At 42.6% G+C, this 16,995-nt stretch overlaps 1 protein-coding gene across 10 annotated transcripts in view; it reads right to left on the bottom strand.

Moving 5' to 3' along the window:
- Positions 1 to 16,111, bottom strand: part of LOC147102967 (BUB3-interacting and GLEBS motif-containing protein ZNF207-like) — a 36,091-nt gene extending 19,980 nt beyond the window's left edge. For 5 of the 10 annotated variants that reach the window (XR_015073164.1, XR_015073165.1, XR_015073166.1 and 2 more), the window contains exons 1-6: positions 15,920 to 16,110; positions 15,040 to 15,166; positions 10,634 to 10,772; positions 8,328 to 8,501; positions 7,708 to 7,774; positions 6,889 to 6,992 (exon numbers count right to left, since the gene is read on the bottom strand). Coding sequence is in view for 7 of the 10 variants with exons in the window: in XM_085963965.1 (XP_085820091.1) it covers positions 6,889 to 6,992; positions 7,708 to 7,774; positions 8,328 to 8,501; positions 10,634 to 10,772; positions 15,040 to 15,166; positions 15,920 to 15,960 (652 nt within the window). In the remaining 3 variants the exon portion in view is untranslated. Of the gene's footprint in view, positions 1 to 6,888; positions 6,993 to 7,707; positions 7,775 to 8,327; positions 8,502 to 10,633; positions 10,773 to 15,039; positions 15,167 to 15,919 lie in introns of all 10 variants that reach the window. The other 5 variants (XM_085963967.1, XM_085963969.1, XM_085963970.1 and 2 more) reach the window with 5 other exon arrangements.
- Between the last annotated feature and the right edge of the window lie 884 nt (positions 16,112 to 16,995).

Below are 16,995 nucleotides of genomic sequence, written 5' to 3'. Positions count from 1 at the left end.
TAAAGCAGTTTTCAATTACTGAACTCATTAAGTGAATTCAGAGTAAATACTATCATTCTGCCCAATAAAACAAGTATTTCAGTTCAAATAAAACACTGCTCCACAGATGCTAAGAAATTAAAGACCAAGGGATCCAAAGGTAACTAACTGAATGTTATGCTAAACTATAAACAGTGACATTTGCACGTTGTCATAATATTCAGAAAGATCAGCACAGATGAGGGATGCCGTTACTGGTGCAAAACTAACAAGGTCCATAGTAACCTGGAGTAATCCTATTTTCTTTCTTGAAAATAGATAAGAACATAAGAAGTAGGAGCAGGAGTAGGCCATACGGCCCCTCAGGCCTGCTCCGCCATTCAATAGGATCATGGCTAATCAGAACCTAGACTCACGTCCACTTCCCTGCCCGCTCCCCGTAACCCCCAATTCCCTTATCTGCTAGGAAACTGTATCTCCGTTTTAAATCTATTGAATGTTGCAGCTTCCACAGCTCTCTGGGGTAGCAAATTCCATAGATTTACTACCCTCTGAGTAAAGAAGTTTCTCCTCATCTCAGTTTTGAAAGCGCAGCCCCTTATTCTAAGATTATGCCCCCAGTTCTAGTCTCACCCATCAGTGGAAACATCCTCACCGCATCCACCCTCACAATCCCCCTCACAATCTTATATGTTTCGATAAGATCGCCTCTCATTCTTCTGAACTCCAATGAGTAGAGGCCAAACCTACTCAACCTTTCCTCATACGTCAACCCCCTCATCTCCGGAATCAACCGAGTGAATCTTCTCTGAACCGCCTCAAGAGCAAGTATATCTTTTCTTAAATATGGAAACCAAAACTGCACGCAGTATTCCAGGTGTGGCCTCACCAATACCCTGTATAACTGCAGCAAGACTTCCCTGTTTTTATACTCCATCCCCCTTGCAATAAAAGCCAAGATTCCATTGGCCTTCCTGATCACCTGCATACTAACTTTTTGGGTTTCATGCACTAGGACCCCCCAGATCCCTTTGTACTGTAGCACTTTGCAGTTTCTCTCCATTTAGATAATAACTAGCTCTTTGATTTTTTCTGCCAAAGTGCATAACCTCACACTTTCCAATATTATATTCCATCTGCCAGATCTCTGCCCACTCACTCAGCCTGTCTATGTCCTTTTGTAGGTTTTTTTATGTCCTCCTCACTCACTGCTTTCCCTCCCATCTTTGTATCGTCGGCAAACTCCAAATCATTAATATAGATTGTAAAGAGTTGGGGTCCCAGCACTGACCCCTGCGGAACACCACTAGTTACTGATTGCCAGCCCGAGAACGAACCATTTATCCCAACTCTTTGTTTTCTGTTAGATAGCCAATCTTCCACCCATGCCAGTATATTACCCCCAATCCCGTGATTTTTTATTTTGATCAGTAATCTTGTGTGGCACCTTGTCAAATGCCTTTTGGAAGTCCAAATACACTACATCCACTGGTTCCCCTTTATCCACCCTGTATGTTACGTCCTCAAAGAATTCGAGCAAATTTGTCAAACATGACTTCCCCTTCATAAAACTATGCTGACTCTGTCCTATTAAATTATGTTTATCCAAATGCTCTGTTACTGTTTCCTTAATAATGGACTCCAACATTTTACCAACCACAGATGTTAGGCTAACTGGTCTATAGTTTCCAGCTTTTTGTCTACTTCCCTTCTTAAATAAAGGGTGTTACATTAGCAGTTTTCCAATCTGCCGGGACCTTTCCCGAGTCCAGGGAGTTTTGGAAAATAATCACCAATGCATCCACAATCCCTACCGCTACTTCTCTCAAGACCCTAGGATGTAGGCCATCAGGTCCGGGGGATTTATCCGCCTTAAGTCCCATTATTTTACAGAGTACCACCTCCTTAGTGATTTTAATCGTGTTTAGCTCCTTCCCCTCCCCCCCCAATTGCCCCGTGTTTGTCCAGTGTTGGGATATTTTTAGTGTCCTCTACTGTAAAGACTGATACAAAATATTTGTTCAGCATCTTTGCCATCTCCATGTTCCCCACCACTAGTTTCCCGGTCTCATCCTCGAAGGGACCAACATTCACTTTAGCCACCCTTTTTCTTTTTATATAGCTGTAGAAACTCTTGCTATCTGTTTTTATATTTTTTGCTAGTTTACTTTCATAATCTATCTTCCCTTTCTTAATTAATCTTTTAGTTATTCTTTGCTGGCTTTTAAATGCTTCCCAATCTTCTATCCTCCCACTAGATTTGGCTACTTTATATGCCCTTGTTTTCAGTCGGATACTATCCTTTATTACTTTACTAAGCCACGGATGGCTGTCTTTTCTTTTACTCCACTTTTTCCTCAGTGGAATATATTTTTCTTGAAAGATGTGAAATATCTCCTTGAATGTACACCACTGCTCTTGTACCGTCTTACACTTTAATCTGTTTTCCCAGTCCACTTTAGTCAATTCTACTCTCATACCTTCATAGTCTCCTTTATTTAAGCTCAGTATGCTGGTTTGAGATCCAACTCTCTCACCCTCAAACTGAATTTGGAATTCAACCATATTATGGTCACTCATCCCAAGGGGATCCTTTACTAGGACATTTTTTTATTAATCCTGTCTCATTACACAGGACCAGATCCAAGATTGCCTGCCCCCTGGTTGGTTCAGTTACATACTGCTCAAGGAACCCGTCCCTAATACAGGAAACTTTGTGATATCCGGCACCGACGAGACCGAGCTGTTGCTGTCCCATCAAAACTGCCGGACAAACCAGCGGTAACGTTAAAACATACGGCGCTTTTGAGCTCCGTATCTAGCAACAAACCCTGTAACAGCTTCTAAACAGTCGGCCGTAGCTTGCAAGCATCTCTGTAGCTAAGCAACAGCTTGCAGAGCCTGACTGGTGAAAAAAAAAAGCAACGAAAAGAAAAAAAACGTATTGAACCGACTCCTGAATTTTGCCGGTAGATCGAGCATTCCAGACAGTTAACCTCCAGATAAACCAAAGTTTCCTGTACACTCTATGAACTCTTCATCAAGGCTGCCATGCCCAATTTGATTAGTCCAGTCAATATGAAAGTTAAAATCCCCCATGATTATAGCTGTTCCCTTATTACAAGCCCCAACTATTTCTTGATTTATACTCCGACCAGAGTTGCAACTGTTAGGAGGCCTATAGACTACGCCCACTAGTGACTTTTTCCCCTTATTATTCCTTATCTCCACCCAAACTGTTTCACTATCCTGATCCTTTGACCCAATATCATTTCTGACTATTGCAGTGATTCCATCCTTGATTAACATAGCAACCTCACCTCCCTTTCCTTCCTGTCTGTCCTTCCTAATTGTCAAATACCCTTGTGTGTTTAGTTCCCAGTCATGATCATCTTGCAGCCATGTTTCCGTAATGGCCACCAGATCATAACCGTGTGTAGTTATTTGTACCGTCAACTTGTCTATTTTGTTACGAATGCTGCGTGCATTCAGATAAAGAACTTTCAAATGTTTTCTGACAATTTATTCCTGTTTTTACCCCTTTACTACTTTACCTTTATCATATACATTCTGTCCCTTCCTGACACGCTCTGGTTTTTAATTCCCCCATTGCTACCTTGCTCTATTGTCTTCTCCGCTGTCATTTTTATTTTTCGCTTCCTTAAAACCTCCCCCCCACTAAATTAGTTTAAAGCCCTCTCTATAGCCCTAGTTATTTGATTCGCCAGCATTCTAGTCCCAGCACTGGCCAAGTGAAGTCCGTCCTAACGGAACAGCTCTCTCCTGTCCCAGTACTGATGCCAGTGTCCCAAGAAGCAAAACCCATTTCTCCCACACCAGTCTTTGAGCCACGCATTTAACTCTCTAATTTTATTTACCCTAGCCAAATTTGCACGTGGCTCAGGTAATAATCCAGAGATTACCCCCCTTGTGGTTCTGCTTTTTAATTTGGCCCCTAGCTGCTCTCACACCCTCAGCAGAACCTCTTTCCTTGTCCTATCTATGTCATTGGTACCAACATGGACCACGACAACTGGATCCTCCCCCTCCAAGTTTCCCTCCAGCCCAGAGGAGATGTCCTTAACCCTGGCACCGGGCAGGCAACACAGCCTTCGGGACTCTCGCTCTCGGCTGCAAAGAACCCTATCTATCCCCATAACGATACTATCCCCTACCACTACAACATTTCTTTTAACTCCCCCCACTTGAATGGCCCCCCGCTCCACGGTGCTGTGGCCAGTTTGCTCATCCTCCCCGCAGTCCCTGTTCCCATCCTCACAGGGAGTAAGAGCCTCAAACCTGTTGGACAAGAGCAAGGACTGAAGCTTCTCCAACTTTACCTCCTGGATCCCCTTACCTGCCTCACTTCTAGTCACACCATCCTGTCCCTGACCACGGACTACATCTGAATTAATTAATCTAATTGGTGTGACTGCCTCCTGAAACACAGAGTCCAGGTAACACTCCCCCGCCCTGATGTGTCGCAGTGTCTGAAGCTTGGTCTCAAGCTCATCAACACGGAGCCGGAGTTCCTCTAGCAGCAAACACTTATCGCAAATGTAATCACCGTGAGCATCAATGGTGTCCACCAGCTCCCACATTTCGCAGTACAGGAAACTGTGTGTTATCCGGAGGCTAAGTGTCCGGCAAGCTCGAGCCACCGGCAAAAATCAGGAGCCGTTTTGTTAGGTTTTCTTTCTTCTCGTGGCTTCCCCCCCCCCCCCCCCCCAAACAGTCAGGCTCTGGAAAGTCTCTCTGAAGCTGTTGCTAAGCTACAGAGACGCTTCCAAGGTACGGGCCGACTGTTTAGAAGCTGTTGCTAAGCAACAGTGTTTGTTGTCAGATACGGAGATGAAAAGCTCCGTATGCTTCAACATTAACGCTGGTGTGTCCGGCAGTTTTGAGGGAACGGCAACAGCTCGGTCCCGTCGGTGCCGGATAGCACCAAGTTTCCTGTAGTAATACATCACCTGCTCCCCCATTCTATGTAATTAATTAAATTTAATATTTAAGAAGACCCTCTGCCCCTACTTTAGGTGAAGATCACACCTTTATTTAAAAGAACTTACCAACTTAAAGATTTATAAAAAAAGACAAAAACAGCCCCTCACTCCCCACTTGCCCGAACTCTCTCACTTACCAAACTCTAGATAAGCACTCTTTCGCTGCCCGCACTCCCTGCGCTCGCACTGGCCTTTTAAACTTTCAGCAGCCAATCAGTGTCCCCTAGTCAATTAATTACACTTCTGGTTTTTTAACCGATTTTTTTAACGGTTTTTCTTCCTGCCCAATTAACCCCTGCTGTTTGACTTTTTAAACAATAAATTTTCCCTTAACTTAAATTATCTTAACTTATCTTAATAATCTAATTAATTAATCTTATGCCACAACTCAAACTTACCAAACTCTAGATAAGCACTCTTTCGCTGCCCGCACTCCAAGTTAGCCTATTTCCAAACCAGTGGGACTGCCCCTGCATTCACCAACACTCTCATTACAGCTATCAATACTTTGAAGATTTCATCCCTGATCTCCTGTAGCACACTTGGGTATACAACATCAAACCCTGGGGATTTATTGGCTTTGGGTCCTTTAAGCCTGTTCAGGACAATTGATAGCTTTTTGGGCAAGGGCATCAGGGGATATGATTCAATGGGAGGTAAATGGGAGTTACAGTACAGATCAGTCATAATGTAACTGAATGGTGGAACATGCTTAAATGGCCTAGAAGGACAAGGGCAGCAGGTGCATGGGAACACCATCACCTCCAGTTTACACACCATTCCGACTTCATGATCGCTGGGTCAAAATCCTGGAACTCCCTAGCCAACAGCATTGTGGGAGTACCTTCACCACACTGACTGCAGTGGTACCAGAAGGCCACTCATTGTTCAAGAGCAACTAGGGATGGGCAATAAATACTGACCTTGCTAGCGAAGTCTATATCCCCAGAATTTTATTTTATAAATGACCTACTCCTGTTCCTACGCCCATACAAAATGATATCAAAGTCATTGTTGTAGACTTCCTTTGATGGGTTGCATGGCATTCTACTAGTGCCTTCTCCAGCTAGGAAGCAATCATTTAGTATGTTAACTACTTATATTCTTCTGCAGTTTCAACACAGTTTACATTTTTAAAGGGATTTTATTTGCTGGTTTATAATCCTTGCGGTTAGACTACAGGATTTCTTAATGCCATGTTTGGTTTCTACAGCTATGCCATCTGCAAATCCCTCGGATTGCCTATTCAAATTTGTTTGATAGGTTCCAATATTCTTCCCAGTGAATTCCACTCATTTCTCGCCATAGGCAGTTTTTAAAAAATTTACTAGTGGATCTCCTGTGGCGTTGCCCAGAGTCAAAACAAAACATATTTCCCTCAAAGTGCATTTGTGCTGCTGTAGGTATGGGGATCTGCAGCTCCATCAAATGGTAGAAGGCAGCAGCTGCATCACTGAATGATGACATTCAAATAAGGATCCCCAGACATACCTGGCAAATTCAATATTATATAGATTTCTTCTTTATTGCTATTATTTTACATCTAATTACTGCAAACATGGGAATTATTCTTTCCTTTTTTTTTATATAAAAGGCTGTCTTTTCTGTAGAAGTTTGTTTTCCCAAAATGATCTTACATAAGTTACGGGTCACTTGAGTCTGTAATGAAACATTTGAGTGATAATAAGCAACTAGAAAGGTAGCCTGTATCTGAAACAGCACATCTCTTTAAAGAGAAATGGTTTTGTCAAATGAAGTCACAGATCAAAGTCGACTAATCATGTCTTTTGCTAGTTTTGGATATGCTGAAAGTGCGTGCTTTTGGGAAGGTGATGCCTTTATACAACAGTACACTTTTGCATTGTGCTAAATAACACGGTTAAAAATTATTCGCTGCAATACAGACCTAAGTTGCCGCCAACCATTTTCAAATACCCACCAGGATGCATGCCTGGCATCATGGGTGGCATTCCAGGTCCTGGAGGCATCATTCCACCCATGGGCATCATCCTGTGAACACAGAGTTAAGAAATCACATTTTCTGAAATCAAGGCTGTATATAAAAATACAAGGGCTCAGTTAATTTATTCAGTGCGGTGCTGAAAACAAAAGGCCCCAAAATCTGTGCTGAGTTAGCTGGTGAGGAGCTATAACTGAGCTGTGCCCCAGGCTGAGAGGGGTGGCATTCAGCCAGAGTGCTTGCTCCTGATTGCTACCAGCAACTCCAGCTGGAAGTGCATGTGTGGACACAGGGTTGGGTTAAGTGGTGAGGCTCCCTGCAGAGAATACCATTCTGACACTCGCCGCCGAGACCCACAGATGAATAGTGGTCACTTTGGCAAGGTACCAGAACTGCAACCGTGGGACCATAAGCCAACAAAAGTCAACACTTTCAAAAGGCAGAAAACGGATCAGAAATTGTTTAAAAAGATATACCCATTAGTCATTATTCACAAATTTAAAAACAGTTTTGATGGAAACATCAGGCAGCTGCAAGGGCGGATTGATTTTTGCCTTCCTGAGGAAGCATCTTGTCCCACCTTAGTAGTGGGAAGGGAGGGGTAAAGAAAGGATAGCCAGACCATTTTACAGCACAATGTGTTAGTATACAAAGAGGGACGACACCAGGCTGCTTAATGTTTTTAAAAAAATCCTTGTCCTTGTTAATATTGATCACAAGACACAACATGGGGGGGGGGGGGGGTAAACTGTAGAGAACACTGACCCTGGAGGCATTCCTGGCGGCATTCCTGGCATCATGGGAGGAACACCTGGTACCACTGGCGGCATTCCTGTGGAGAAGAAATTCAACCATATAAAAACTGAATTCACAAATAACCCTGGAATATTGCAGCAGAGGAACCTGCTTCATGACCTTGCTCCAATGGGTTTATCATAGAAATTAAACTTTTCCACTGGGGTAAAAAAGTGTATATACAGACGATCTCCCATGGCATAGCTCATGGATAGTCAGGACCTAAGAAATGGCTATGATGTTTTGCTGCTAGCCTGCCTATAGGCAATCATACACACTTTAGAAACTGTCGAGATCAGAGGGCACTTGTAACTGCTTGAAAATTCCAGTAATTGGCTTTCTTTTTTAAAAAGATCATTTTGCTTCTAGATCAGCACATGACATCTGATGAGTGACATTGACATTAAAATGCAAGTTACACTAACCTACAAAGAATTAATCATATATACTCTTCCCCTCTGGCCAATGTGGTCAACTGGAGCTACAGCAGGAATGGTGTAGCCCAAGTGCAATTGTTTTAAACATCACCACACACATTTTGTAGTGCTAATCAAGGAGTTTCTGAGAAAGAGCAAGGTAGCTCACGTCACCTGGAGGAATTCCTGATGCGCCCGGTATGGGGCGCATGCCCGACTGGTTCATACTTGAAATGAAGCTCTGCTGTTGTTGCATTCCTGGCTGCTGGTAGGAAGTCCCAGCTTCCGCCTCATCATCGTCAAACTCATCAGAATCATCATCTTTCTGCTTCTTTTTTTGACTTTCAGCTGGTGGAAGATATAAAAAGTTTAACAGTTGTGCCCCGGAACAGCTTGGTTGGAAGCTCAGCGCGACAAGTTTGTAATCAAATTTAATCTTTCCTCCAAAAGTCTTCCCTTACTGTTGTTCTCCAGACAGTAGACACTTTCCTACTACAAGGTTCAATGAAGGGTAGCAAGAGAAACTCGGGTGCATCACCCGAGCAACTATTCATTGCAGGCGAATCTAGACAATGAGTTTCACTGGGTTATTTCACCACAGCTGAGCCCCAACCTGTGTTTACTACTGTGCATTTCCAGCAGGACTTGCTGCTGTAGCCCTGACCAATTTTTCCTTTCCTCAGTGTGGGAAGACCAAAGGTAGCATCTCTAGCCTCACCCGGAACAAATTTCACTAGCCATGCAGTTCAGGGGCTGAACCTGGGGCCTCTCCTTGTCTGTGCGGCCTTCGTCTCACATTACAAAGTGAATTTATTCTCTAAGCCAATTTAAGGCACTTTATAGATCTTAAAAGTAAAACTCTGTTTTGAAAGGGTATCCAATCAAACCATTATGGAATTCAACTACATTAGGCATACAATTATGGTCTGTACCAAGTTAGCTGGAGTGGTAGTAGAACCCTCAGCATTTGAAAGAGTTTCCATTCCAAATCATTAATCAGTGATACTACTGGAAAGGTGTAAATGTGGACATCAGGCAAGAACCGGATCAGACTCGGTTATGATGCCCTTTCACATACTTACTTGGACCAGGTACAATGCCAGTGGAACTCTACCCCAGCATTTTACAATAAGACATAAATGGGAGGGGAAAGTGTCAAAAAACAATTCAACACCAAATTTACTGTCAGTTTCTACCAAATCTCCAATCCACAATTAAAACAGGATACGGAAATTCTTCCTTGCAGTCTGAATAAAGAACGAACCGCGGCAATGAAAAAATTACAAACTCACTTTCGCAGTTCACTCAAAACCATATTAACATGGACTTGAAGCCATTTTAATACGTACTGGAGGTGTCATCTTTTGGATGCGACATTTCAGAGTCTCCACCTGCCTACTACATAAAGAGGATATGGGGAGTCCAACATATATGCCTCCACAGACACCAAAAATAGATCAATTAATCGGTTTTGGGTGATGTCTGCGGAGGCATAAATGCTGGCCATTACACTGGGAAAACTCCTCTAATCCTCTTTATGTAGTGCCAAGGAACCTTTTGTCCACGGTTCAACAGGAATAATGGCCATTTCCTGACATTACAATAGTAACTTCACCACCAAAAACAGATTAGCTGATCTATTTTACTGCTGTCTGTGGGACCTTGCTGTGCTGTGGCTACACTTCAAAAGTAATTCAATGGCTCTGAAGCATTTTGTGCCACCCTGAGGGCAAGGTGCTACATAAATGCAAGATTTCTTACTTTCTCTTGGCCTCCCCCAATCGGTCTGCAGGTTAAACAATTGAATAGCTCAGTCATACAGACTAGGAAGGTTTCCGGTTCGATCCCCCATCCATGTATGGTTAGCTAGAGTGGCAATCTGAGGGGAAAATCAGCTAGAATTCTCACTCCCGATCATTGTCCAGCAACTTCTGCTGGAAGTGCACCTCCACACCCATCAGACAACGACAACATCCTGGGCCAAACAGGCTGCCAGCAGTCGCCATCAAGGTTCAACAGAAACAACAACCATTTCCCAACAGTAACTACACTTCATAAAATAGTACAGCATAGGAGGCGGCCATTCGGCCCATCGAGCCTGTGCCGGCTCTTTCGAAGAGCAATCCAGTCAGTCCCACTCCTTCCCCAAATCCCTGCAATTTTTTTCTCCTTCAAGTATTTATCAAATTCCCTTTTTGAAGGCTACTAGTCAATCTGTATCCACCACCCTATCAGGCACTGCATTCCAAATCCTAAACACTCGATGCGTAAAAAGGATTTTCCTCATGTCTCCGATGAAACGCCCTGAAAGGAGCTATATAAATGCAAGTTCTTTTTTTTTTGGGCAAGGCACTTGTGGAACCAAACGCCATCTAGGGGGTTAATGCCGTTAGGAGAAGAGAGAAAATTGATGGCGAAAAGACTGACAACTTCTAGATCAACAGATTGTGATGTGACCTTCACACACATTTATATTTTACCTTGAGTCTTCTGTTCAAGCAGTCGCCTCCTCTCCTCCATATCCTTTTCTGGAATGCCTTCCATTCCATAGATTTCTAATTCTATGTCTGTTCTTCCTGGGATTGCATTTGGGACAGCATCTATTGTTTCCTTGTGAACCTATGCAAGCAAGAAATTATTCAGCAAACTTCAAAAGCAGTTGAAGCAATACACTACACTCATCAGGACAGTGAAAACATTTTAATACACCAAATCAATTACCAGGCAACAGAATAAAATGATATCCAGACTGTAGAACACCCTTAGTAATAAACAAGAATCATAGAAAGATCAGCACAGGAGCAAATTTGGCCCTTTGTGCCTGGAAAGAGCTATCCAATTACAGGAAACTTTGAGTTATCCGGAGGCAAACCATCCGGCAAGCTGGAGCCACCGGCAAAAACCAGGAGCCGTTTTTTATTCTTTTCGTTTGTTTTCTTTGCTTTTTTTCCCCCCAGTCAAGCACTGCAAGGTCTGTAGCTGTAGCAACAGCTTTAGCTACGGACGCTTGCAGCTGCACCCGACTGTTTAGAAGCTGTTGCTAAGCAACAGTGTTTGTTATCAGATACGGAGATAAGAATCTCCGTATCTTGCAACATTAACTCTGGAGTGTCCGGCAGTTTTGAGGGAACGGCAGCAGCTCGGTCCCGTCGGTGCCGGATAGCACAAAGTTTCCTGCAGCTCCATTCTCCATGACCCTGCAAATTTGTCCCCTTCAATTATTTATCCAATTCCCTTTTGAAAGTTAATGAATTTGCTTCCACCGTCCTTTCAGGAAATGCATTCCAGATCAAAACAACTCTGCGCAAAATAAATTCTCCACATCTCGCCTCTGGTTCTTTTGCCAATTACCTTAAATCTGTGTCCTCTGGTTACCGACCCTTCTGCCAGTAGAAACAGTTTCTCCTTATTTACTCTATCAAAACAATTCATAATTTTAAAACATCTCTATCAAATCTCGCCTTAACCTTATCTGCTCGGTGATCAATCCCAGCTTCTCCACATAACTGAAATCCCTCATGCCCGGTACTATTCTAGTAAATCTGCTCTGCATTCTCTCCAAGGCCTTGACATCCTTCCTAAAGTGTGGTGCCCAGAATTAGACACAGTTATAGACAATGGAGTATTGGCAAAAGAACCAGAAGCGAGATGAGGAGAATTTGTTTATGCAGCGAATATTACTGTCTCTTGTCCTGCAAAATGTGGCCGTCAATTTTGCCAACTGCAAGATTCTACAAGCAACAAATGTGAAGAAAGGCCAACTAATCTGTTAGTTTTGGTGATGGTGTTTGAGCGAGGAATCGCGACCAGATTAACTACAATTAAGCAGAGTCCATTCCAGCTCAGTGACAGGAAGCTAGTTCAGGATTCCAATGTTATGTTTAGCAAGTAATCCAAATCATCCATTTCAAGCTTATAATCATATTGCAGTGGAGGAACTGCAGATACAGAGCCAGACATTTACATGGCTCATTCACTCAGGTAGCCATTTTACTTGAGCAGCACTTTTGTTTAACCCTCCCAGGCAACATGAAAAGTTAAAATGGACATGTGCAAGCACTCTGGAAACAAATGGCCAAAATTATTAAATTATATATTTCCATGCACAAATGAGCATCGTGTCTTCCACAATCTAAAACAGAGCACTTTTAGTTTAAAGTCTGAGTCACACAAATCAATACTGAAAACATGCTCATCTCAAGCTGAACTTCCTGCCATTGCCACTTCGAAACAAGCAGTCAGTGAACTAGTTTCTGGATCAAGTGAAGTCACCAACATTTTTTCAATGGCAGAAATAAGATTGCCATAAATTGGCTCATTGTTTAGACAGAAAACCTCACTTTCATATGCTTTTCAAAGTAATAAAATAAATCATACTCATTAAGACATGGGATTTTTACGCTTGGAGAAATCTGTTTCGATATTTTAAACTCAACATCAAGAACTCCTAGCTGAGCTAAAACATCAGCTCTTTCTACACAGTCCCAACTAGTACAGCATTCCCATCTCCCATACCAGCATTGGAGTCTTTCCAAATGGGAATATTTTTATGCTGCAGATCTGTACAGAGAGTAGTTACATATTGTTGAATTATAATCAAAACTGAAGTTCCAAAAATTAAAAGTATTCCAGTCCATTCCTAAAACTGTTTACTTGTAATGATTAGTTAGTTTAGGCTGCTTTTGTTCAAATAAAACAAACATTAAATAAAGCGAATTAATTTTTGAACAAGGCAGAGGGCACACCTGATGTGCAGTACTGTATCAGTTAATGGCCATGTATCTAGTAAAACCTCCTAAGGCAAACAGAGGTGTGGCCTATTGTGCAGAGAAGTTATTTTTCTCAGGGACCCACTTCTAGTAATGGGACATATGTAAAAGTGAGAACTTAAACTGGAATCCCTGATGTATAAGCCTTTGGAGACAGTAGAGGTGCAGCAAGTAAGTTTCATTCATTTCTGCAAAGAACTCAATTCTTGGGAGTGTCTTAAGATATTCTTCATTAAAAACATCAAGAATGTGTCCAAGAATACAAATTCTGAACCCTCCTTCACCCACTATGCCAAGCTGCCATACTTTAGAAAAAGCAGGTACGATAAAATAGAAAATATAGTGTAGTTATAGTTGAATGTTATAAAAGTGGGCACCAATATGCAATTTAAAAAGGGGGCTGAAGAGATAAAATGCCAGGTTTGATCTATTGAGACATTCTGCAGGCACTGCAGGAAAAATGAGCGGTAATCTCACTGCATTCTGGTCCCCTTTTCTACAAATCAAGTAAGACAAACGAGGTGGATGCACACACCATCACTTTCAAATATCACTGCCCAAAGCACTTGTAATGTTTTTTAAAGCTATAAATTAAGTAAATAAAAAACAAATGCAACATTTTTTAACTGAAAATTCCTACATAAAATGTGCCCCTTCCTTGCGAGTTACACATTAGAAAATCCTGAATAGCGCAGTATCACTGAAATTAGATAATGTGGATTTTTCCTTGCCAGAACCAAGTCTGTGCCTGTGAACATCTACAGTACAATGATCAGTGGGGTTTAGTTGCACTTATCTGGTTAGTCCATCCATACCTCATGGAAGGTCTTTTCCACGATGAAATAGTGATTTACCGATCAGTGATTTACCACAAGAATTTTGACTAAACTTTCCAGCAACAGTGTTTTCCCGCTCCATCCAGACATTGGGAAGACTGAAGCCATTGTGTTCGGGTCTCCTCCACAAAGTCCATACCCTCGCCACCGATTCCCTTCCCATTCCACTGCCTCGGGCTGTTTGTAATCTTAGCATCTTATTTGACATTGAGCTGAGTGTCTGGTCCCATCTCCTCTCCATCACAAAGACTGCCTATTTCCACGTCCTATATCGCTGCCTCTTTAGAAATTTCGAACTTTAATTTTAAACAACAGTGTTTAGTGTTGGTGAGCAGAGGACTTTTGAATGCAAAGTAACAAACTGATGATCTATTGAATGCACTTTACTCACCAGCAATTATATACTGCTACTTTACTTTAGTGGGATCAGAGGACTGTTAGATGGATCAGCAAATTAAAGCCTTAGATGTAGCACTTATGATCAAATGTGGACCTGGCAAAATTGATTATAATCACTGTACATGCAACTTCTAAAATAGACAGTTTGCAACTTTAGCCATATTTGTCTTTGTAACTGAATGAGAACAAATCAACAGACATTGTGGGCAGTTAGAATAGTTGAATGTGGCCTGTCCCTACAATAATCATTGTTCGTTTCCAATTTAAGACATGGTACACACAGAATCCAGATAAGGAGTGACAAGCAATCGGCTAAATATTGCTCCCATTATCTAAGTTTAGTATGCAAGCCCAGAACCCTGATAAAAGCACCATTTCCTTGCTCAGAACGTGGAATGTTTCAAACCAGGAAATGCCAGCCAAATCATCTCATGCACAGAGATAAAGATCGCATACAGTGTTTACATTGAGTTATATCAGGAGCAATAATTGAGTTGAAGAGGCTGCTGAAACGAAAAGAGTAGTCTACAGAAATCTCATCGCGAACACTTATCAAGCTAGTCGGATTTCTCTGAATTAAAATGTAACAGAAGAAAAGCAACATTTCTACAAGAGACTAATTTACAAACTGACTGCAAAAAGTTCAAGATTTGTCAAAACACCACAATGTAGTGACCTGTGCACCAGAACAAGATCATTCAAGGCACATTAATGCAACTCATACAATCCCTGTATGAACTAGGAGAAATCTAAACTGTTTTGATGTTGCTGAATGCTTCTTTATCAAGAAAAGTGGTTCTCAGAATTTTCCACATAAAGCATAGTTATTCTATTCTTGTCACCACTGTGTTGGTAAATTAACCAGTAAACAGAACAACTTACCTGCATACAGTGAATAGCTAGACCTGGACCGGTGTACAACTTTTTATGACAAATGTGACATTTGAAATGTTTTGCTTTCTGGTGCTGGATAAGAATCTTCTCATCGTCAAAGTCCCTGTTGCAGTACCTGAACCGCTGTGGTCAAGGAAGTGAAAACCAAAAAAGCCTACCTACTTGTAAAGAAATAGAATACACACCCCAACGCGACTCAAATAACTACTTGAATATAGATGATGAAAAAGTTACCATGCAGCAGACATTACACTTTAAATTGAGACTCCGTTGCACGGTCTCACCTTTACTTCGAAATAAAAGAGATATGAAGAAAATAAGTGCCCAGGTTATAACTATTTAAACACATCATCTAGTTAAAATGCAGCTTTAAAAGCCAACCATTTCCGGGGGGTGGGAAGGGAATGTAATCATTTATAACGGGACAATACATACTTTCATCATCCCACATACGCATTGCTAACAATGAATAAAAATGGGTCGTTAAAAATAAAAGTGCTTCCTTCGCCTTTAGCCGTCAAGGGTGCGCCCAAAGCGAGATAAAAGGAATGGAGAAATACGCCAGGAAAAAAACAGACGCCATTTTAAAGCGGAGTGATCGATGGAGCCACTTCCTCCTCACTTGGTCACCCACAGCCTTTAGATTATATTAAATGTATAAAATGCTTATTCCCCCCAACCCCGATTTTATAGGTGTTATTGCAAGTCGCCGGCCTTAGAGGCTCGCCCCATGGGCTGAGCCGCCTCTCCCTTTGTCCCTCTCACTCACTGCGGCCTGTGTGTCGCTAATGGCGGCCGCGGCCTGCCGTTAATCTACACACAGAGCGAGAGGCTGGGGAGACGATCAACAAACGCACCGCAAGGATACCAGCACCACGGCTTCATCTGCTTCTTCTTCTTTCGGCCCATCCTGCGGAAATTTTAAACTACCTGAGAAGAAAAATAAAGCGAAAGGGAATGGCTAGTTAATTCAGCGACTCTTCTCCGTCTCCTCCTGCCGCCGCGATAACCGCACAACAAAATGGCGCCGCGACCCGAACAATCCCGCGCGGCACTTCACAACATCCGCTCCCCTGATTGGCTGTCTTTAAAATGGTGGTATCCAAGGCAGCTATGCAAAGCAAGGACTTGCATTTCGAGAGCGCCTCCCAAAGCGGCTTTACAGCCAATGAAGTATTTTTTTTCTCGAAGCGTAGTCAGCCCTGGCTCAGTGGGTAGCACACTGGCCTCTGAGTCAGAAGGTTGTGGGTTCATAGTCCCCACTCCAGGGATTTGAGTACATAAAGCTAGGCTGACACTCCCAGTGCAGTGCTGCGGGAGCGCCGCACTGTCGGAGGTGCCGTCTTTCCGATGAGACGTTAACCCGAGGCCCCGTCTGCTCTCTCAGGTGGACGTACAAGATCCCACGCCACTATATTGAAGATGAGCAGGGGAGTTATCCCTGGTGTCCTGGCCAATACCTATCCCTCAAGTGACATAACAAAAACAGATTTTGGTCATTATCACATTACTGTTTGTGGGAGCTTGCTGAGCGCAAATTGGCTGCTGCGCTTCCCACATTACAACATTGACTCCACTTCAAAAGTACTTCATTGGATGTAAAGCGCTTTGGGACGTCCGATGGTCGTAAACGGCGCTATGTAAATGTAAGTCGTTCTTTCATCCAGGGCAGTGGTTGCCAAACTTTTTTGGCTGAGGCACCCCTTTTCAAACGGATGGGTGGGCATAAAAGATCCCACGGCTTCTATTTCGAAGAAGAGCAGGGGAGTTCTCCCCGGTGTCCTGGGCCGATATTTATCCCTCAACAATGTTGACATCAGTAAAACAAATTATCTGGTCATTATCACATTGTTGTTTGTGGGAGCTTGCTGTACGCAAATTGGCTGCCGCGTTTCATAGGATTACATAGGATAAAAGGCACAGAGTCTGTAACTCACTCCTGGG

The sequence above is a fragment of the Somniosus microcephalus genome, chromosome 21, assembly GCF_052327205.1.
Source record: "Somniosus microcephalus isolate GS21.2 chromosome 21, FLI_Smic_1.0, whole genome shotgun sequence".
NCBI classification, from domain to species: domain Eukaryota; kingdom Metazoa; phylum Chordata; class Chondrichthyes; order Squaliformes; family Somniosidae; genus Somniosus; species Somniosus microcephalus.
The sequence above is the reverse complement of the archived record's forward strand: the minus strand, read 5'-3'. Positions and strand labels throughout refer to the sequence as shown.